This window comes from Dasypus novemcinctus, chromosome 17 (genome assembly GCF_030445035.2).
Source record: "Dasypus novemcinctus isolate mDasNov1 chromosome 17, mDasNov1.1.hap2, whole genome shotgun sequence".
NCBI classification, from domain to species: Eukaryota; Metazoa; Chordata; class Mammalia; order Cingulata; family Dasypodidae; genus Dasypus; species Dasypus novemcinctus.
The window spans coordinates 3,899,942-3,924,278 of NC_080689.1; the positions used below are offsets into that span (position 1 = coordinate 3,899,942).

A 24,337-nucleotide genomic window follows, 5' to 3' on the forward strand; every position below is an offset into this window, starting at 1 on the left:
CACATGGTTAGTTTTGTGCTTATGGGGACTTCTCCTGCACTGACACTTGTGTAACAAAAAGATAATTTAAAATTTCTTGCTATAGAACTTTTTAAGACAAGGCAAAACATAGCCACTTCAGGTTTCAGGGCTCCATCATGAAAATAAAGGGTTGAAGTAGGATTGTTTATAAGGCCCTTTCCAGATCAAATAATCAATGCCATCAAGCACATAAAAACAGTTGAGGTACTCAATATACTAGTTGTTTATTTGCGGTTAGACACACAGCCTAGTTTAAGGAAACAATAAGAAAGTTTACTTACTGATGACTGGTCTGATAAAGAGGATTTTTCTAGCTCTGGAAGGCTTGAAATTATTGTAGTTCTATTGCCTCTTTCAGTAGCTACGAGTTCTATTGATAAACCATCTCCTATGATATGCCAACTTTTTATAGCCAACTAAAAAAAGAAAAAGGGTATGAGAATGATTATCACAACACTAGCATAAAATCCTTAAATGTGACTTAACATAAAAATTGATCTATTTTTTTTTACCTCAATTGGATTGCTGTTTATAATCGCAAATAAAATATTACTTGCTTCTGTAGCACTCAGTACACCAAAATCTATGAAACGTTCCTCTACTTTGGGGGGCAACACAAAGTACTGCAAAGATACAAAATTTGATTAAAATCACATTTACATAACAATGTTATCAACAGACAGTAACCACATTAAGATATATTAAAATTTCTATGGATGATATATTTCTTAAACATGTTGTATGATGAAAGCATTTTGATTAACCAGAAATGAAAGGACTCAGGAACTCTATTGAATAGATATTTATCTTCTAAGACACAGGAAATCTAAAGTACTAAGAGAGGTGAGTGGAGCCCTATAGGTTTAGGCAAAAAGTTCTTGGTTAAGTAAATATCGTGAATTCAAGAAAGCATGTAAGCAGGGTAAAGGAAGAAGTGGGGGTGATACTGACAGTCCCTTGGTTCTAGAATTCTTACTGGCTTTAAATGTTTGGTGAAACATATTTCTATTATGTTCCATCTCTCTTTTTAACTTTTTCTCTTTCTTATCATTTTTATCTAAGCTGCTACTTCCATGCCATATTTTGATTACTTTGATTACTTTACTACCCTTACTTTCTTCTCCACTGTCAGGTTCTTTACTTCTTCCTGATACTCCCTGGCTTTAGTCATTTCTTATCTCCTTGTACTGTTTTTTTCCACCCATAATTTTTGTTCCATTTATTATTTTTTAGCTTCTCCATCATCACAGCAGTTTAAAAGCAAAACCCAAGACTGAAGAGAAAGTGGAAACATCTAAGTGGAGACTGTAGCTAGAAGAATCAGTGTGCTCAAAGGGGGTTGCCACAGGGAAGGGTAAGAACTAGGCATCTTGAATGTAGCATGTGGGAAGGAATTAGGTCAATTTGCAGAAAAAACAGTAAAATATCAGACGTGCAACATGCTTGCCTAATAGTATATAAAAAGACAAAACTTGGGTAGGGAGTTTAGATCGAAGGATGCATAACATACTTACATCTAAAAAGCCTGTGTACACCCGCACAGGTAAATGAAATTTAGAAGCATTGGTAATTAGCAAAATATTGTTATCTATGTGCATGGATGATGTGGATGGCATAAAAAACAGGGTAAAAATATATCCTGATTCATTTGAAAGAATTAAGACTGGTTTGCTGAAGTTTTGAACCTGGGAAATGATGGGAGAGAGGAAAAAAACACAGTCAGCATCATCTAGTTAGTAGACCAATAAAATTGAAAGTATGAGAGTTCCAGACATACTTTAAACATGGTTTTGGCTTCTTCTGGTAGCAACACATCATGAATGAGGATTGCAAAACTGAAAGTGTTAGTAAGATAAATTGGCCTTTCCACAGGATCAGCAGGACTGTCTCGAATGTGAAATAAGGTTGCAGCGTGATCAAATCCCAAATAACTATTTGAAAAAAACACAAAAACAAAATAAATCACATTTATTTCCATGTGTTAATTTAAAATCCATGTTCATTTGCTGTAATAATTTATGTTGCACATTAAGGATGGTATTAGAGAATTATGACCATAATATTTTAGAGAATACCACATAATTTAAAATAACATGGTTGACCAAGGTGGCAGGATAAGATGCTCTAAGGTGCTGTTTCCCACAGAACCTGGAACAACTAAAGAAAATGGCAGAGCCATCTTCCTTAGAACTCCGAGAATCAGTTAAAGGGTTGCAGTAAGAGAAAGAGTGCTGGACCAAGAACACAGAGCTTTAAAAAGCAGAAGCAGCTTGGAACACCCATGCTCCAACTGTGGGTCCCCACAGTTTCAGAGGGAGCAGAGTTATTCCCGTGTGCACACTGGGGTGTGTGTATGTCACTGCCAACTCATCCAGTGGTACCTGAAGGACCAAGCCAGCAAACCTCCCTCTAGCTTGTCCCCTAGAACTTGCCCTGCAGGCAAAAGCAGCCTGCAGGCAGCTAAAGCAGTTAAAGAAGAAAATCAAAGTGGCCTCAGGCAAAAGATTACTTGCTCTAAGACATATAATAGAGCACCCAGGAGGGGAAGAAAAATGTTGATTTCATAGAGATGAGAGGGGCATGCAAATCCCTGTGAATGAGGGAATTCCCAAGTCCATGAGCAAGTACAGGTCCAGGATACCACCCAAGCTCAGCAGAGATGAAGAGGACCCTGCACTTCCCCTTCACCTTAGGCTGATTTTCTGATAGGAGGGCTAAACTTTAAAGGGGAGCAACAGCCAATGGAGAGTCCATTTGCAAAGACTGGGAAAGGAGTTTTTTGCTTCTGTTTATTTTGTTAGCTCGTGGCACTCAAGGAAATTTCTGTCATATCACTAGCTGGATATGAAGGTGAGGGACAGATAAGCTCAGGCACTAAGTCCCAGAGATACTACTTTAAAATATTAACATGTATAACTTGCAGCAAAAGATCACAAGATAGTGTAACAGGAAATGATGACTCATCCAAAAGAACAAGATAAAAATCAAGAAACCATCAACAAAGAGGACCAGATTTTTGCCAGACTTTGGCAAAGACTTCATTAAAAAAAAAAAAAAAAAGAGAATCTTCCATATAATCAAGATAAAGGAAGACACTGAGAAAGAACGAAATCATATGAGGAAAACAGGGAATGAATAATATGAGCTCTCAATAAAGAGATAAAAATTTTAAAAAGGAATGAGCAAGAAATAGTTGAGTTGAAGACCACAATAAGAGAAATGAAAAATTCCTCAGAGGGTTTCAGTACCAGTTTGGAGTTGGCAGGAGAATCAGTGACCCTGAAGATAAGGCAATCAAAATTGTCAGGCCAAGGAGCAAAAAGAAAAAAATAATGAACAAAAATGAACAGAACCTAAGAGACCTGAAAGATACCCAGTGTACCAATACAGGCATTATGGGAGTCCTGGAAGAAGAGAAAGGATCAGAAGGAATAGTCAAAGGATTAATGGCAGAAAACTTCCCCAATTTAACAAAAAGCATGCACATTTACATTCAAGGAGCCCAACACACCCCAAATAGGATAAACTCAATTAGAACCATGGCAATGACAAAGAGAGAGTTCTGAAATCTGCCAGAGAAGAGCAATGTGTTATGTACAAGGGAGGCCCAATATAATTAAGTGCTGATTTCTCATTAGCAACTATGCAGGCAAGAACTGCAGTGGGATGAAATATTTAAAGTGCTGAAAGAAAACAACTGCCAAACAAGATTTTTATTTCCAGTAAAACTGCCTTTCAAAAATGGAGAGATTAAGACATACTCAGATTAAAAAAAAAAGCCGAGGGAGTTCCTCACCACTGTTCCTACAATGCAAACAATGCTAAACGGAGTTCTTCAGATTGAAAGGAAAAGTAATAGACATTGGGCTGAAGAGGAATAAAGAAAAAAAGACCTGCGGTAAAGGTACCCATATGAATCTTATAAATGCCAGTACTATGGTATTGTATTTTTTGGTATGTAACTCCACATTTTACTTTTTATTTTGTTTTCTTTTTTTAATTTAATTTTATTTTTTTAAAAAATATTACATTCAAAAACTATGAGGTCCCATTCAACCCCACCGCCCCCACCCCCCACATTTTACTATTTAAAGATTCTAAAACGAAAATGCATAAAAGTAATGATAAATCTAGAGATTTGGACATACAATGTAAAAAGTTGATTTCTAGTAAGTACAACAAAAAATTGGGAAGATGGAGGGGTATAGGAATGGGGATTGTATATGTTAATGAAGTTGAGTTGGTATGCAATAAAAAATGTTCTGGATTATAGCATTAATTTTAAGCCCCATGGAAAGCATAAAAACAGTATCTGAAAAATATATACAGAATGAAATGAAAGGGCTAAAAATGGTATACTGAATAAAATAAATATTAAAGTAGGCATTAATGGAAGGACTGAGGAACAAAAAAGGCGTAAGAATTACAAAGACTGAACAGCATAATGTAAGAAGAAAGTCCAGCAATATTAGCAGTTACTTAAAATGTAAATGGATTAGACTCTCCAGGCAAAAGGCAGAAACTGGCAGAATTTTAACTCTGTGCTGTATGGTGTTTACAAGAGATGTACCTTAAATTCAAAGATACAAGTAGGATGAAAGTGAAAAGATAGGAAAAAATATACCATGAAATAGTAACCAAAAGGGAGTTGGAGTACATAAACTAATATCTAATAAAAGAGACTTCAAGTCAAAAGGTGCTATGAGAGCCAAAGCCGGTCACTATTTACACTGATAAGGGTGTCAGTTCAAAACGAAGATGTAGCAACGATAAATACATATGAACCTAATGGCAGAGATGCAAAATAATATGAGGCAAATAGTGAAGCTATGAAGGGTGAAATTAATTTGTGGATTAACAGTAGGAGACTTCAATACACACTTTCAATAACAGACAATATCTAGACAGAAGATCAATAAGGAAACAGATAAGACTTGAACAATACTGTAAACCAACTAAACCTTGCAGATATATATAGAACAATTCACCCCAAAGCAAAAGAATATATATACTTCTCTAGTAAAATGGATCATTCTCCAGGATAGAACACATGTTAAATCATAAAACAAGTCTCAATACATTAAAAAATATTGTAATCATACAATGTATCTTTTCTGATCACCACGGAATGAAGCTAGAAATCAGTAACAGAGGGAGAAATGGAAAGATCACAAATATGTGCAAATTAAAACAATATACTTGAACAGACGATGGGTCAAAGAAGAAACCTCAAGGGAAATTAGGAAATAACCTTCAGGTGAATGAAAAATGAAAGCAAAACATCCCAAAATTTATGGGACACAGCAAAGGCAGTGCTGAGAGAAAAGATTAAGAGCATTTGATGCTTAAGTTAAACAAGAAGAAAGAGACGTATCTCACAACTGGAAGATCTAGAAAAAGAACAATATAAATTCAAGTGAGCAAGAAGAACAATAACAAAGATTACAGTGGAGATAAATGAAATATGGTGAAAAAAATAAAGAAAAATCAATAAAGGCCAAGTTGGTTTTTTTTGAAAAGATCAATAAAACTGACAAACCTGCAGCAAGACAAAGAAAAAGGGAGGATGCAAATAAACTAAAATCAGAAATGAAAGTGGGGCATTACTACCAACCCCACAGAAATAAAAAGGTCAACCACCAAGCGGTAGTTTTGGCATTGCGCCTTGATCCTCAGTTTTGCAGGAGGCTGCAGCCAGTCGCTAGGCTGCAGCCAGTCGCTAGGCTGCGCCACGTTTCACCACCAATATGACAATGCTGTTTGAAGCCCTTAAGGCAGATTCATCAGACTGAATATGCAATGGAAGCTGTCAAGATAGGTTCGGCCACAGATAGTCTGAAGTCGAAAAATCATGCAGTGTTGGTTGCACTGAAGAGGGCACAATCAGAGCTTGCAGCCCATTAAAAAAATTCTCCATGTTGATAACCATATCAATATCTCAACTGAGGGAATTTCTGCTGATGCTAGACTCTTATGTAATTTCATGTGCCAGGAGTGTTTGGATCCCAGATTTGTATTTGAAAGACCTCTTCCTGTGTCTCATTGTGTATCTCTAATTGGAAGCAAGACCCAGATAGCAACACAACAATATGGCCAGATCATATGGGGTGGGACTGCTCATTGCTGCTGCTGATGATATGGGCCCTTACAATTTCCAAACCTGTCCATCTGCTAACTATATTGACTGACGGGCTATATCCACTGGAGGCCATTCTCAATCATCTTGTACTTACTTGGAGAGACATATGTCTGAGTTTATGGAGTATAATCTGAACAAACTGGTTGAACATGGTCTGTGTGCCTTGTGAGAGACACTTCCTGCAGAGCAGGACCTAACTACAAAGAATGAGTCCATTGGAATTGTTGGTAAAGACTTAGAATTTATGATGTATGATGATGATGATGTATCTCCACTCCTGGAAGGTCTTAAAGAAAGACCACAGAGAAACGCACAGCCAGCTCAACCTTCCGATGAACCTGTAAAAAAGGCTAATGAGCCAATGGAACATTAAATGATAAGCCAGACTATATGTGTATTATCAAATATGTAACAATGCAGGATCAGTACCTGAGTGACAATAATTTATATTTTGAAACAAAAGATGCAGAGTGGTGAAATGATACATTTTAGGAATCAGTCCAGAAGTGAATTTTTCCAAGTAACCTAACTAAAACCATATAATGGGAATGCAAAGCTTTTTTGAGAGGGTCTACATAATCATTTTCTAGAAAGTACAGTATCTGGACTACTGTTTTTATATGAAGAATCTAGTATCTTTGTGGTTTTAAACCAATTTTATTTCACCAATTGTAAAATGGTTTCACCTGCAAAAAAAAGGAATATAAAAGGATGCTATGAACAATTGTATGCCAGAAAATTAGATAACCTGGATGAGATGGACAAATTCCTAGAAACAGACAAACTATCTATATTGACTCAAGAAGAAATAGAAGCTCTCATATTGAATCAATAATTACAAACTTCCCATGAAAGAAAAGCTCAGGTCCAGATGGCTTCACTGGTGAATTTTACCACACATTTCAAGAATTAACACCAATCCTGCTCAAACTCTTCCAAAAGACTTAAGAAGAAACATTTCCTAACTCATTCTATAAGGCCAACAACACCCTAATACCAGAGCCTGATAAAGACATTACGAGAAAAGAAAATTTACAAAATATCTATTACAAATATGGATACATAGATCCTTACTAAAATACTAGGTAAACCAAATCCAACAGCATTACATTAAAGGAATTGTACATCATGATCAAGAAGGATTCATCCAAGGCATGCAAGTGTGGTTCAGAATAAGAAAATTAATTAAACACACCACATTAATAGAATGAAGGAGAAAAAAACCACATTGTCATCTCAATTGACATAGAAAAGGCATTTGACAAAATGCCCCACTTTAGAAAAATACACTCAGGAAATTAGGAAGAAATAGAAACTTCTTCAACATAATAAAGGGCTTATTTGAACTCCCCCCTGCTTTCACCATACTGAGTGGTAAAAGACAAAGTTTCCCCTCTAAGATCAGCAACAAGAAATGGATGCCTACTGTCACTGTTATTCAACACTGTCCTGGAAATTCTAGCCAGAGCAAGTAGGCAAGAAAAGAAATAAAAAGCATCTAAATTGGAAAGGAAGAAGTGAAACTTTCCCTATTTGAAGTTGACATGAGCCTATATATAAGAAATCATGAAAAATTCACAACAAAGCTAGGAGAGTTAATAAATTCAGTAAAGTTGTGGGGGATAAGGGCAACACACAAGTATCAGTAGTTTTCCTATACACTGATGATGAACAATCTGAAGAGGAAATCAAGAAGAAAATTCCATTTGCAATAGCAACTATTAATAAAAGAATAAAATATATAGGAATACACTTAGTCAATAATGTAAAGGACTTGTGCACCTAAAACTCAAAATTTTGCTAAAAGAAATCAAAGATGACCTAGATAAATAGATCATATTCATGGATTAGAAGACTTAATATGAAGATGTCAACTCTACCTGAAGCAATTTTTAGATTCAACAAAATTCCATTTTGCAGAAATGGAAAAGCTAATCATAAAATTCATATGGAAGGTGAAGGGCCCTGAATAGCCAAAACCATCTTGTAAAAGAATAAAGTTGGAGGACTCACACTTAACAACTTCAAATTTATTACAATATTACAGTAATCAAACAGCACTGTACTTCCAGTAGGACAAACATATAGACCAGTGGAATCAAATGGAGAGTTCAGAAATAAACCCTCACACATATGGCCAATTGATTTTTTTTAACAAATGAATTTTACTGATACATATTAATACAGCATACAATACATCCAAAGTGTACAATCAATAGTATTTGCTTTCATCACTTAAATCATCATTAGAGCATTTTCATTATTTCAATAACAAAAATAATAGAAATAATAAAAAACAAACAGGAAAATTCTTCACCTCTCAATGTCTCTATATGTCTCCATGCTTCCCCTGCTGTACGTAGCTGATATATTTCTGGCAATTCTTACATGATTACTTAGTCATTAAGCAGTTTTACTGAGCTATATTCAAATACCATATGAAATATCCAAAGTATATAATCAATGGCTTTTACTGTAATCACAATGTTGTGCATTCATCACCACAAAAAATTTTAGAACAATTTCATTACTCCAAAAAGAAAAACTCCACACCCCTTAGCAGTCCTTCCCCAGCCCTACATAACCAATAATCTAACTTCATCTTTATAAATTGATTTACATTTACATTTTATATAAATGGAATCATATAATATGTAGTACTTTGTGTTTGGTTTCTTTCACTTATTAATAGCATAATTTTTTGTCTGATATTAATATCTTGTAATGTTAATATATACTTGTTCAATTTCAAAGAATGAGAGTCTCATAAATAAATTTTTATCCATATTCATATTTCACATGTAGTTTTACTATGCTGTACAGTTCCATGTTACATATTTATGTTTCCTTGTAGTAATATACAGGACCTAGGACTTTCCCTTTAAACCCCCTTCATACTCGCAAGATACTATGGCTAGTTACAGACATTACTTTGGGCTTTCTTTCACCTTTTCTATTCATCTCCAAAGATTTACATACATCCTTTTTTTTTTTTTTAACCAATTCTGCACAAGTTAGCCCTCAGCTTTCCCTTCTCTAACCTCATTCTATTTTCTAGTGACTCATATTCCAGTTATTAACTCCAAGAGATTACATATAATAATATATTTAGTTCTTAGAAGCACAATCATACAGAATAGGTCCTTTTGTGTCTGGCTTGCTTCACTCAACATAATGTCCTCCAGCTTCATCCATGTGTCATATGCTTTACAACTTCATTTCTTCTTATAGCTGCATAATATTCCATTGTTTGTATACACCACAATTTGTTTATCCATTTATCAGTTGATGGGCACCTGGGTTGTTTCCAGCTTTTGGCAACTGTGAATAATGGTGCTATGAACTTCAGTGTGCAGATGTCTGTTCATGTCACTGCTCTCAGTTCTTCTGGGTATATACCTAGTGTGGTATTGCCAGGTCACGTGGCAAGTCTATATTCAACTTCCTTAGGAACTGCCGAACAGTCCTCCACAGTGGCTGTAGCATTCTGCATTCCCACCAACAGTGAATAAGTGTTCCTATCTCTCCACATTCTCTCCAACACTTGTAGTTTTGTCTTTTTAATAGTGGCCATTCTAATAGGTGTGAAATGATATCTCATTGTAGTTTTGATTTGCCTTTCCCTAATCGTTAGTGATGCTGAACATTTTTTTCCATGTATTTTTTCACCACTCTGTATTTCTTTTTTGAACAAATGTCTATTCAAGTCTTTGGTCCATTTTTAAATCAGGTCCTTTGTCATTTTATTGTTGAGTTGTAGTATCTCCCTATATATCACGGATACTAAAACCTTATCAGATATGTGATTTACAAATATTTTCTCACATTGAGTCAGTTGCCTTCCCATCCTTTGACAAAGTCCTTTGAGGTGCAGAAGTGTTTAATTTTGAGGAGGTTCCATTTATCTCTTTTTTCTTTTGCTGCTTGTGTTTTGGGTATAAGGTCCAAGAAACCACCATCTACCACAAGGTTTTTTAAGATGTTTCCCTACATTTTCATCTAGTACTTCTACAATCCTGGCTTTTCCATGTAGGTCTTTGATCCATTTTGAGTTGATTCTTGTACAGGGAGTGAAATATAGGTCTTTTGGGTATGGATATCCAGTTCTCTCAGCACCATTTGTTGAAAAGATGGTTTTGTCCTGTTAATATGGCTTTAGTAGGTTGGTAAAAAACGAGCTGGCCATAAAGCTGAGGGTTTACTTAGAGATTCTCAATTCTATTCCACTGATCAATGTTATCCTTATGCCAATACCATGCTGTTTTCACCACTGTAGCTTTGTAATATATTTCAAGGTCAGGCAGTGAAATTCCTCCCACATTGCTCTTTTTTAAATGCTTTTGGCTATTCAGGTGTACTTTCCCCTCCAAATGATTTGATCATTGCCTTTTCTATTTCTGTAAAGTTGGAATTTTAACTGGGATTGCACTGAATCTATAAATCAGTTTGGGTTAAGACTGACATCTTCATGATATTTAGTCTTCCAATCCATGAACACAGAATATCTTTCCATTTGTTTAGGTGATTTTAAAATTTCTTTCAGCATTGTTTTGGAGTTTTCTGCATATAGGTCCTATACTTCTTTGGTTAAACTGATCCTAGGTATTAGAGTCTTTTTGTTGCTATTTACAATAAAATGGAATTTTCCCTCCGATTTCCTCCTCAGAATGTTCAATACAGAAATATTATTAATTTTTGCATGTTGATCTTATATCTACCAGTTTGCTGAACTCATTTATTAGCTCAAGTACCTTTTTGTAGATATTCAGAATTTTCTGAATATAGGATCATGTCATACATAAATAGCAGAGTCTTACTTCTTATTTTCCTATTTGGCTGCCTTTTTTTTTTTCCCCTTCCTTGTCTAATTGCTTTAGCTAGAACTTCTAGCACAATGTTGAATAACAATAATGACAGTGGGTGTCCTTGTCTTGTTGCCAATCTTAGAAAGAAAGCTTTCAACCTTTCCACATTGAGTACGATGATGGCAGTGGGTTTTTCATATATGCCTTTTTATCATATTGAGGAATTTTTCTTCTTTCCTATATTTTGAAGTGTTTTTAATTAAGAAAGGAAGCTGGATTTTGTTGAATGCCTTTTCTGCATCGATTGAAATGATCATGGGTTTTTTTTTTCCTTCAATTTTGTTAATGTGGTGTAGTACGTTAATTGATTTTCTTATGTAGAACCAGACTTACATACCAGAAATAAATCGCACTTGGTCATGATGTATAAGTCTTTTGGTATGCTGTTCGATTCTATCTCTAAGTATTCAGCTTAGAATTTTTGAATACATGTTCATTAGAGAGTTTGGCCTATAGTTTTCTTTCCTTGTAGTGTCTTCATCTAGCCTTGGTTTTAGGGTGATGTTGGTTTCATAAAATATTTGGGGTAATTTTCCCTCCTCTTCAATATTTTAGAAGAGTTTAAATATGACTGGTGTTAATTCTTCTCTAATTGTTTGGTAGAATTCACCTGTGAAGCTCTCTCGTCCTGAATTTTCTTCGTATTTCTTGTAGCATCAGTGTAGTTTGTTTCTGCATTTCTAGGAATTTGTCCATTTTATCTAGGTTGTCTAGTTTGTTGGCATAGAGTTTCTTATAATATCCTCTTATAATTCTTTTTATTTCTGTGGGGTTGTTGGTAACTTCACCCCTTTCATTTCTGATTTTGTTTATTTGCACCTTCTCTCATTTTTTCTTTGTTAGTTTAGCTGGTGGTTTGTCAATTTTGTTGATCTTAAAGGACCAGCTTTCGGTCTTGTTGGTTTTCTCTTTTGTTTTTTTTTTTTGTTGTTGTTGTTCTCAATTTCATTTATTTCTGCTCTAATCTTTGTTATTTCCTTCTTTCTGCTTGTTTTAGGAGTGATTTGTTGTTCTTTTTCTAGTTTCTCCAGTTGTTCAGTTAGATCTTTAGTTAGCTCTCTCTTCTTTTTAAATACAGGTGTTTAGAGCTATGAATTTCCCTCTCAGGACTGCCTTCTCTACATCCTGTAAGTTTTGGTAAGTTGTGTTCTCATTTTCATCGTCTCAATTTATTTACTAATTTCACTTACAATAGCTTGTTTGACCCCCTGATTATTTAGGAGTGGGTTGTTCAGCCTCAAAACATTTGTGTATTTACCTCTTTCTTGTCTGTTATTGCTTTCCAGTTTCATTCTATTACTATGATTTAAGATGGTGCTTTGTATAATTTCAATCTTTGTATATTTATTGAGACTTGCATTGTGAGCTAAGATATGGTCTATCCTAGAGATATGCATGAGCACTTGAGAAGAATGAATAACCCACTGAGTATGGGTGCAATGTTCTATGTATGTCTTTTAGGTCTAACTTGGTTTACCATACTGTTCAAGTTCTCTGTTTCCTTGTTGATCTTCTATCTAATGATGTGAGTGCTGTGTTGATGTCTCCCACTATTATTGTAGAGATGTCTATTTCTCCCTTCAGTTTTGTCAGAGTTTGCCTCATGTATTTTGGGGCACCCTGATTAGGTGCATAGATATTTATGACTCATTTTTTCCTGGTGGATTGTCCCTTTTATTAATATATAATGGTCTGGTAGCTCCTAACTTTTTTCCATTTAAAGTCTGTTTTGTCCAATATTAGTATAGCTAATCCTGCTCTTTTCTGGTTACTGTTTGCATGGAGTATCTTTTTTCAACATTTCACTATCAGCCAGTTTGTAACCCTGGGTCTGAGGTGAGTCTCTTGTAAGCAGCATATGGATGGTTCATGTTTTTTAATCCATTCTGTCAGCTTCTATCTTTTGATGGGGACTTTAATCCATTCACATTCAATGATATTACTGTAAATGCATTATTTACTTCCACCATTTTCATCTGTCCTTTTACTCTTTTGGTTATCCTTTCTTTGCTATTCTTTCTTTTCTACTCTTCTCCAAGCCCCTCTCTCCTGTCCTCTTCTTTCAGGCTCTAAGGCTTCCTTTAATATTTCCTGCAAAGGTGGATTCTTTTTTATGAACTCTCTTAGTTTCGGTGAGTGTTTTGAACTCACCTTCATTATTTGAAGGACAATTATGCTTGATAAAGAATTCTCAGCTGGCAGTTTTTCTCTTTCAGTATTCTAACTGCATCATACTGCTATCTTCTCATTGCCATGGTTTCTGATGAGAAATCTGCACTAAGTCTTACTAGGCACCCCTTGGATGTGACGGTTCGCTTCTCCCTCGCTGCTTTCAGAAATTTCTCTTTATCTTCGATGTTTGATATTCTGACGTGTCTTTGAGTAGGTCTATTCAGGTTTATTCTGATTGGTATACACTGTGCTTTTTGGACATACAAGTTCACTTCTTTTATGAGAGTTGGGAAATTTTCAGCTATTACTTCCTCAAATACTCCTTCTGGAACTCCCATGGCACCTATGTTGTTGTGTCTCGTGTTATCATTCAAGTCCCTGAGCCCCTGCTGAATTTTTCCCATTCTTTTACCTCTGTTCTTTTCTCTCTTTGATTTCAGCTGTTCTGTCTTTGGTATTACTTCTTTTTTCTATCATTTTGAGTCTACTATCGTATGCCTCTAATGTGTTTTTGATCTCACCTATCATGTCTTTCATTCCCATGAGCTCTGTTACTTTTCTATTCAGGTTTTGAAATTCTTCTTTGTGCTTACTCAATGTCTTCTTGCTGTTGTTTATCTCTTTAGTCATACTGTCTTTTAACTCAATAGTTTGATTTTGGAAATTTGTGTTCATCATGTTGATTACATGTCTCAAATCTTGCATCTCTTCTGGGGCTTTGTTATATTCCTTTTCTTGGGCCATGTCTTCCATTTTCTTACTATGGCTTATAATTTTTTCTGATATCTAGGTATCTGATTAGGATGGTGAGTTCACTCAGATGCTCAATTTCTTTTCTTTCATAGGGATTTAGTGACAGGAGGCTGAGTGTTACTTCTGTTCTTTGATTCTTGGTTCAGTCTGTTCTGGGTCTTTAGGATCATCCATGTTAGTTGCTCAAAACTGGGCTCTGGACCCAGTAATGGGTTGTAGACCCGCTTACAAGGGCCTTGGGGAGGCCTGGAAAAAGTCTGGAAAAAGCCTCTCTTACTTACTTTTTATTTCCTCACATGCACTTCCTTGGTCTGCCAGCAGATGACGTGCTTTGGCAGCCCTCTCAGTTCAATGCCTGGTTGGAGTGTGTTTGCTGCAACAAGGACCAGCTCAATGTGTAGGGTAAGCCTGGAGGCTAAGAGCCTTGTAATTCAAACTTTCTCAGTTCTCCAATGTTTACTGGCAGTCCCCCTCCCTTTTCCCAGGAAGGAAATAATTCCACTCCCCTCTGCATTCTCAACAACCAGTTCTGGTTAATAGAGGGAGAGACTGAGAGGGTTGGATCTCTTTAGTTCTGGATCTCTTTAGTCCTGAGCTGACCCCCAAAGGAAACAACAGTGCAACGTTACCTGGCCTGAAAGGACTCGTGGGACAGAGCAGACCAAACCTGTGAATCAAAAGTTGAGTCAGCTTTAGGCTGCATCCCTCTCTCTCCCCTTTCCTGGGGAGGTGGATCCCTGGGGCCCCCTTTGTCTGTAGCCACTGGCCCCAAGGCCTGAGAATTTTAAAATGTCTATGTTATTGGGGGAGGTTGCCAGCTGTAGCAGCTGCCATTTTCAACTCATTGTTTTGCAGTTGCCATTCTTTTCCTTTGTCCCTCTCTCTTCTAGGTGGTATACAGCCTTCCCCTGGCATCCTAAACTCCAGAAGATTTTTTCCTGTTTCTGCCTGTCCTCTGGCTATTTTTCTGGGAGAGAAGAGAGCTCTCTGCCTTTCTTGTTCACCATCTCCCCGGAAGTCCTCTGATTTTTGATAAGGGTACCAAGTTCACTCAACAGGGAAAGAATAATCTCTTCAGCTGATGCTCAGAAAACTAGATGTCCACTTACAAAAGAAGAAAGGGAAACTCCTACTCAAATCATATAGAAAAATTAACTCAAAATGGATCAAAGACCAAAATTTAAGAACTCAAACTATCAACTTCTAGAAGAAAATATAGGGAGGCATCTTCAGGACCTTGTGTTAGGTTAATGGTTTCTTACAATATGCCAAAAGCACAAGTAACAATAGGAAAAAAATAGATAAATGGGACCTCATGAAAATTAAAAACTTTTGTGTATCCAAAAACTTCATCATGAAAGTAAAAACAAACTACAGAATGATATAAAATATTTGAAAACCACATATCTGATGACTGTTTAGTATCTAGAATAAAGAAATCCTTCAATTCAACAAAAAGACAAACCCAATTAAAAAATGGACAAAGGACTTGAATAGATATCTCTCCAAAGAAGATAAACAAATGGCCAATAAGCACATGAAAAGATGCTCAACATCATTAGTTACTAGGGAAATGCCAATCAAAACCAAAATGAGGTAACATTTTACACCATGAGAATGGCTACTATTAAAAAAAGCAGAAAATTACAAGTGTTGGAAAGGATTCAGAATAGGAGTGCTTGTTCATTGTTAGTGTGAATGTAAAATGCTGTAGCCACTGTGGAAAACAGTTTGGCAGTCCCTCAGAAAGTTAAGTATAGAATTACCCATGGCCCAGCGATCCCTCTAATAGATACATAATCAAAAGAATTGAGAGCAGGGACTCAGGCAGATATTTGCATGCCGATGTCCATTGCATTATTCACTGTTGCCAAAAGATGGAAGCAACTCAAGTGTCTATCAACAGATGAATGGTTAAATAAAATGTTGTATATGCATACAATAGAATATTATTCAGCTGTAAAAACTAATGAGGTTCTGTTACATGTGACAATATAGATGAACCTTGAAGACATCAGGTTTGGTAAAATAAGCCAGGCACAAAAGGACAAATAATGCATGATTCCACTGATTTGAAATAAAATTAGAATAAGCAAATTCATAGAGTCAAGAACCTAGAATATAAGTTACCAGGGGCTAGGGTTGGGGTAGGGAATGGGAAATTAATACTAATTGGGTACAGAGGCTTTTGTTTTTTAGGAGGTACTGGGGATTGAACCCAGGACCTCGTACATGGGAAGCAGGCACTCAAACCACTGATCTATATCCACTCCCCTGCAGAGTTTTCATCTGAGGTTATGGAAAAGTTTTGGTTATGGATGGTGGTGATGGTAACACAACATTGTGAATGGAAATAATACCACTGAATTATATATTTGAATGCAGCCAAAATGGGAAATTTTAGGTTGTATATATGTTAATAGAATAAAAATTTTTTAAAACCCATATGACTATACAACACAAATAGTGTTCCCTAATGTAAACTATGAACAATTTTAAAAGTATAGTTAGAATATCATTCATCAATTGTATCAAAAGGTACCACATTAATGAAAAATATAAATAACAGGGGGAAATGTCCATGTGACAGGGGTTATATGGGAACTCTGAGTTTTTGGCATGATTTTTCTGTAAAAGTACAATCCCTTTACTAAGAATTATATAAAAAAACAAACAAACCAAATTTGGCTTGCAAAACAAAGAAATGTAATATAAAGAACTATGGTCTACTGAATTGTATGTTATCAAAGTTAAGAACGCAGTAATGGAAGAGGTTTTAAGTTACTCTTTTAAAAATTATGTTCATCATTTAACTGCAACCAGCTTTGTTAAAATGAATCCCGATGAAGTTGATATTAAACACTTAAAAGTTAGAAAGTGAACTACGTTATTGCCTGTTTACAAAACGTTATAATTCTTGAGCAGTGTTCATGAGATTATTACTAACATAAATCATTTAGCATCAAGTGACAAAGACCTTAACAACAAACCATGACATCTTACCTGTTACTAAGGGAATGAAGGAAAGGAAATGGTTCAAGTGATATAAATATTATTTTAAAAATTCCATCTCATTTACTTTTTTCCTCTTAAAAAGTAAAAAATAAACAGAATATAGGACTTTTTCCTCCTTTACAGTTAAGTTTGTTCTTCTCAACAATAATTCCCTGACATTTATGTGAATTTGGCTATGATTTCTGCTAAGGTCAGCAGCAGGAAAACAGAATTTATGATTAGCAAAAAGTTATAAAATTTATTTTAAAGTAAAACTTACCCATCTAAAACTTCTGCCTGATATGGTATTTCAAGTTTAGAATAACTCTTTTCCTTTGCCTTAACAGTTATTTTCCCAGAAACTTGAGATGCTTTTTTTGCCTTTGATGCTGAAAGGAAACATAAAAATACTGTCACCTTTTGTAACCAGAGTTTATACAGAAGAGTATGACGGTGACTCTGTGGAATGAAACCCTATTAAAAAGCTGTACTGTAAAATGAAAAATACTTTTACAATATTTTAAATTTACTATTACATTTGTTATACAAAAAATATAGAACATTTTAATTTTCCTGTGGCAGAACAAACAGATAAGGAATTAGCAAATGAACATGGCAGAAAGGAAAAAACTATGTCTGAGCTGCTTCTCTACAGCTACATGCTTTGGCTTCATTTGCAGCAGGGTATCCCAATGTTAGCCTGTTGGCATTTGAGGTCCTGTGATTCTTTTTGGGGAGGGGTGGCATGCTGCAGAGGTAGGACTATCTTGTGCATTATAGAAAGTTTAGCAGCATCCTTGGCTTCTACTCATTAGATGCCAGCACCAACCTTCAAACTGTGACAACTGAAACTTTTCCCAAAGGTGCTCAATGTCTCCTTGAAGGCAAAATTCCCACCTCCTTCCCCCAGAGAACCACAGCTGTATTGAGAATGGCCAGAGTCTTGCTATAAAAGCTATGACGTAGCATGATGCAAGTAAAGTCAAGAGGCACGAGTGCTGACTTCTCATTCTCAGCCAACCATAGCTCATGGTCTAAGAGAGACAAGTCTCCTCCCTGACATCAGATTGTAAAACCCAAATATTTTGTAGAATTTCTGAATAATTCTATCTGGAATTACAGAAACCGATTCATTTGGATCCAATCTGGGGACCCAATAAATGTTTCCTTTCAATGTATAATAAGTAAAGCATTTATTTCTTTTAAAGTTCTTCAGCAACACTTCCACTTATGAGAAGAATTTATATGTGAGTTCTGGAAACGTGTTATCCAACTTCAGCACACAAAAAGGGCAACAAAGAAATGTATGAAATTTAGGGTAAGGAAGGCTATGTATAGATGGTGATTTCAGATTTTCAAAACTCCCATTAAGCCTCTTATTTCTTTCTGCTTTCTAGTTAGACATTTCTGAATACACTGATTTTTCACTTTGTTCTCCTATAAGGCTGATTATGGGCCATAATATTTAGGTATCTTATCAAGCTATATTTTAGTAAATGAAGTGGCCAAAAACTCGAGATCTATAAAGTTATGATGTACAAGGTACTTTCTGGAAATATTAAATACCTCTCATTTCCTAGCTGGTTTTCACAGCAGTCTCAGAGGGCCTTATGTGCTAGCAGGCAGGGTGGTGGTGTGGTGGAAGGCCCATGACAGTAAAACCCAGTTACTGTGATTCTATGAAAAAGCCATTGATTGTATACTTAGGATACAATAGTCAGAAACAGCAGCTATGTGCAGCAGGGGAAGGATAGAGAGATTGAGAGGCAAGGAATTTTCTTGTTACTTTGTTTTTTTTGTTTATTAATATTGAAATAATTGAAAAGTTCTGATAATAATTGAAGTGATGAATGCACAACTATGTGATTATATGTGATTAGAGCAAATATCATTGATTGTATACCTTGGGGAACTATATGCTTTAATATGTATCAATAAAATTGATTTAAAAAAACAAAGCAAAAAACAAACCATTAAGAAATGGAGCATTTGCTTGAATGCAAGCTTTCCCTTTGTCTTAGGGTTTAATTCCTTTAAGACACACTTTCAGTTTTTTGGTTTTTTTAGAAGGTACCAGAGATTGAACTTGAGACCTTGTACAGGGGAAGCAGGGGCTCAAACAACTGAGCCACACCTGTTCCCTAGTTAGCTAATTTGACAATTCTGTCAGAATTACCACTCTGATAGCATAAGAGGTAATCTCTGCCTTACTTATCAATGCCAATATATGAAAATGTTACAGAGATTATTTGATTTATGTTCTCAAATTCAAACAAGTTTCTAAAATTCAAATCCATTATTACTGAATTAAAAAAATAATGATTTTATAATTAAGGTAAAGTATAACAGATACAATGCAAAAGGGCTGGCTCAGACTAGAAAAATGTAATTCCAATTTTAATATATTTGCTAATGTTTTCTATTGCTAATAGTAATTTCACTCTATGAAAATACAACATAGTATTTTCTTTCATTAACCAATAAAAAAATGTTCTTGATGGCTACAGGAAAGATAAACCAAGGCAGTAACATAAAATATGACTGCAAATAGTCTGAATTTCTATATTAAGATGTCAACAGATATTTTCTAGTTTATCAGAATAACTCCACTTAGAAAAGATGAAGACTTACCATCAAAACTAATACTTGCAACTTTAGTGTATTTATTCTCTGAAGCTTTTAACGTAATTGGTTTAAAGTGTACTGTTATAGCATCATTTTGCGGTGTAGGTCGAATGCTCTGTAAAGAAAAATATATGCATTATTATATGGTTCAGTTGTATTCTACTGGTAAGTATCCTGGAAAAGTAAAATGGAATAAAATTTTCGAAAGTTTAACGTGTGTGTGGAGTAAGCCAAACTGGTAAAATTTCAAATTAATTAAATCAGAACATCTTTCATTACCATAGCAAAAAAAAGTATGACAAATTCGTGAGTGTAAGAATCTAAATAAAGACAAGCTGGTGCATTGAGTACGAACACATAAAACATTAAAAAAGATACGTATTTTCCCCATCAATGACTAATTTAAAAAGTTTATGACAGGCTCCTTCTTAATGGACTTCTGAGAACTGAATGGAACACCCTGGCTCCAGGAAGACCGGCCTTGGGGCCGGCGGCCCTCCGTCGAGGGGCAGGGCCCGTCGGGGGCAGCGTTTCTCTGGCTCCCGGAAGGCCTGGCTGTGCAGCTCGGCACCCACTCACTATCCAGGGCGAGGCTGTGCCACCAGGCGGGGGCTGAGCTGTGAGGCAGAGAGCAGGCTCTACCTGGGAAGAGGGTGGAATGCTTTCAACTTAGAAAAGCAGAGCTTTCTACTCAGACAACAAAACCTAAAAACAAAGGCCATACAAGCTTGCACCTCCAGAGCAAGTTTAAAAAATAAATATACTTCAAGTTACAGTTAGTTTTTATTGATTATCCTCACAGACCCAAAGCATTTTTAGGTTAGAAAGGACTTTACAGATGAGGAAGAGAATCCTGCAATGCTGAGTAATAGTTTGCTAGCTATACAAGAAGATGCAGGGCTAGAAGCCTGGTTTCCTAACCTTCATGTGGCATTCCACTGCAAACCATGTAATAATGAAACTCTGGTATTACACACAAATTTTGATGAAAATTCTTCTTTTATAATTTACTCTAACCCTTAATTTGGTCTCAAAACATTCCTAGGTTTTTTGTTTTTGTTTTTTAAAAACAAATCAATTTTATTGGTAAACATTAATAAATCATTAATCCAGGCAAAGTATACAATCAGTGGTATTTGGTATAATCACATACTTGTGCATTCATCACTTCAATCATTATTAGAGCATTTTCATTACTCCAACAATAATAAACAAAAAACAGACAAGCAAAACTCATTACCTCTAAATCTCTCTATGCTTGCCCTGTCGTATACAGATGCTATTCCGTTTGTCTCTTATTTATTTTTAGCTATATCTTGTAAGAACAGTCATATATGCAATATTGCCCATATTCACATTCCACATGAGGTTTCACTGCTATACAGTCCCATGTTACATTTTTTAGCCTTCCTTCTAGTAATATACAGAACCTTACTTTCCTTCTCAACGCATGTCATGCCCATACAATAGCTTTGCTAGTTACAAAGACTATGATATGCTTTCACTATTTTCTATTCATTTCTAAACATTTACAAACAGCCTTTTTACCAGTTCTGCACAGGTTAACCCTCAGGTTTCCATTCTCTACCCTCATTCTATTTTCTGGCAACATATACTCTAATTATTAATTCCATGAGTTTACACAATTACTAATATTCATAATAGTGCAATCATGCAGTATTTGTCCTTTTGTGGCTGGCTTGCTTCATTCAACATAATGTAATCCTGGTTCAGCCATGTTGTCATATGGTTCATGACTTCATTTCTTCTTACAGCTGCATAACATTCCATCATGTATGTACACCAATATTTGGTAATCCACTCATTGGTTGATGGACACGGGTGGTTTCCATCTTTTGGCAATTGTAAATAATGCCACTATGAGCGTCAGTGTGCAGATATCTGTTCGTGTCACTGCTCTCAGTTCTTCTGGGTATATGCCTAGCAGTGGTCCTGTTTGGGTCACATGGCAAGCCTGTATTCAACTTCCTTAGGAACTGCCACACAGTCCTCCACAGTGGCTGCACCATTCTACATTCCCAACAACAGTGAATAAGCGACCCTTTCTCTCCACAACCCCTCCAAAACTTGTATTTTTAATTGTGGCCATTCTAATAGGTGTGAGATGCTATCCCATTGTAATTTTTAATTTGAATTTCATTATCCTAATTGCTAGAGATGTTGAACATTTTTTTCATGTGTTTCTTCACTATTTGGATTTCTTCTTTGGACATATATCTATTCAAGTCTTTGGTCCATTTTTAAATCAGGTAGGTAGTCTTTTTATTGTTAAGTTGTAGTATCTCTTTAGATATCATAGATTTTTAAACCTTTATTGGATATGTGATTTCCAAATATTATCTCCCATTGAATCACCTGCCTTTTCACCCTTTCGACAAAGTCCTTTGGAGTGCAACAGTATTTAATTTGAGGAAGTCCCATTTATCTCTTTTTTCTTTTGTTGCTCCTGCTTTAGGTGTAAGGTTTAAGAAACTACTGCCTACCACAAGATCTTGAAAATATCTTCCTACACTTTATTCTAGTTTTATGGTTGTTGTTTTTATATTTAGGTCCTTGTTCCATTTCGGGCTAATTTTTGTAAAGGTGTGAGTTATGGGTTTTCTTTATTTCTTTTGGATATGGATATCTAGTTTTCCCAGCACCATTTGGTGTCTGTTCTGACACAGGTGGGAGGGCTTGACAGCTTTGTCAAAAATCACTTGAATTTGGAAGTGAGCTCTCAATTTGGTTCCATCTGTCAGTCTGTCTTTATGCCAGTTCCATGCTGTTTTTACCACTATAGCTAATATGCTTTAAAATCAGGAAGTAAGAGTACTCCAACATTATTCTTCTTTTTCAGACATTTTTAGCTATTCAAGGCCCCTTACTCTCCCAAATTAAATTGGGCAATTGGCTTTTTCATATCTGTAAAAAATGGTTTTGGGATTTCCATTAGGATTGCATTTAATCTGTAAATCAGTATGGGTAGAACTGACATTTGACCTATATTTAGTCTTCCAATCCATTAACACGGATTTATTTATTTAGTTCTTCCTTGGTTTCTTTTAGTAATGTTTTGTAGTTTTCTAAATAAAGTTCCTTTATATCCTCGGATATGTGTATTCCTAAACATGTGATTCTTTCAGTCATTGCTATAAATGGAATATTTTTTCTGTTTCCCTCTTCAGATTGCTCATTAGTACTGTATAGAAACGCTATTGATTTTTGCGCATTAATCTTGTATCCTGCCACTATGCTGAACCTATTAGTTCTAGTAACTTTGTTGTAGATTTTTCAGGATTTTCTAGATACAGTATCATACCATCAATGAAGAGTTAAAGTTTTACTTCTTCCTTTCCTATTTGGGTGCCTTTTATTTCTTTATCTAGCCTAAGTGCTATAGCTAGGACTTCTAGCACATTATTGATAACAGTGGTGACAATGGGCATCCTTGTCTTGTTCCTGATCTCAGTGGGGAAGCTTCAGTCTTTCACCATTGAGTACAATGCTAGCTGTAGGATTTTAACTTATATGCTTCACTGTATTGAGAAAGCTTCCTTTGATTCCTATTTCTTTTTTAGCTCTTATCAAGAAAGGATGCTGTATTTTGTCGAATGCCTTCTCTGAATCAATTTAGAAGATCATGTGATGTTTTCTTCTTCAATTTATTAATGTGGTTTATTACACTAGTTGATTTTTTTGTGCTGAATCACCCTATACCCTATACCTGGGATAAAACGCTCTTGATTGTAGTGTATAATGTGCTTTTGGATTTGGTTTGCAAGTATTTTGTTGAGGATTTTGTATCTATGTTCATTAGAGATACTGGTCTGTAATTTTCTTTTTTGTAGTTTATCTGGTTTTGGTTTTGGGTGATATTGGCTGCACAGAATATATTTGGTAGCATTCTTTCCCATTCAATTTTTTGGAAGAGCTACAGCAAGACTGGTATTAGATAGTCTTTGAATGACCGGAATGAAGACATCTGGTATGGAGCTCTTCATCATTGGGAAGTTTTTGATGACTTTCAATCTTTTCACTTCTGATTGGTTTGTTGAGGTCTTCTATTTCTTCTACGGTCAGTGTAGCTGGTTTGTATATTTCTAGGAATTTGTCAATGTCGTCACATTAGTTTTTTGGCATATTGTTGTTCATAGTATTCTCTAAAGATTTCTCCTATTTCTAGGGGGTCAGTGATAATGTCTCTCCTCTCATTTCTGATTTCATTTATCTGCATCTTTTCTCTCTCTGCCTGTCTTTTTTTATCAGTCTAGCTAAGGGCTTGTCAATTTTTTAAAAGATTTATTTATTTATTTATTTATTTAATTTCCCTCCCCTCCCCCGGTTGTCTGTTTTCTGTGTCTTTTGGCGGCGTCTTGTTTCTTTGTCCGCTTCTGTTGTCGTCAGCGGCACGGGAAGTGTGGGTGGCGCCATTCCTCAGCAGGCTGCACTTTCTTTTGCGCTGGGCGGCTCTCCTTACGGGGTGCACTCCTTGCGCGTGGGGCTCCCCTTCGCGGGGGACACCCCTGTGTGGCACAGCACTCCTTGCGCGCATCAGCACTGCGCATGGGCCAGTTCCACACGGGTCAAGGAGGCCCGGGGTTTGAACCGCGGGCCTCCCATGTGGTAGACGGACGCCCTAACCACCGGGCCAAAGTCCGTTTCCCTCAATTTTTTTTTTTATCTTCTCAAAGAACCAAATTTTGGTTTTGTTGATTCTATTGTTTTTTTGGCCTCATTTTAATTTATTTCTGCTCCGATCTTTATA

The 24,337-nt window shown here is 35.9% G+C and overlaps 1 protein-coding gene and 1 pseudogene across 4 annotated transcripts in view; one reads left to right on the top strand and one right to left on the bottom strand.

Moving 5' to 3' along the window:
- TMEM131 (transmembrane protein 131) overlaps nt 1–24,337 on the bottom strand; it is a 245,049-nt gene that overhangs the window by 47,703 nt on the left and 173,009 nt on the right. For all 4 annotated transcript variants that reach the window (XM_071208711.1, XM_058278126.2, XM_071208710.1 and 1 more), the window contains exons 12-17: nt 19,576–19,684; nt 17,225–17,333; nt 1,799–1,952; nt 1,536–1,706; nt 534–644; nt 303–437 (exon numbers count right to left, since the gene is read on the bottom strand). In XM_071208711.1, the coding sequence (XP_071064812.1) occupies nt 303–437; nt 534–644; nt 1,536–1,706; nt 1,799–1,952; nt 17,225–17,333; nt 19,576–19,684 (789 nt within the window). The remainder of the gene's footprint in view (nt 1–302; nt 438–533; nt 645–1,535; nt 1,707–1,798; nt 1,953–17,224; nt 17,334–19,575; nt 19,685–24,337) is intronic.
- Nucleotides 2,188–6,533, top strand: LOC139436779 (proteasome subunit alpha type-1 pseudogene; annotated as a pseudogene).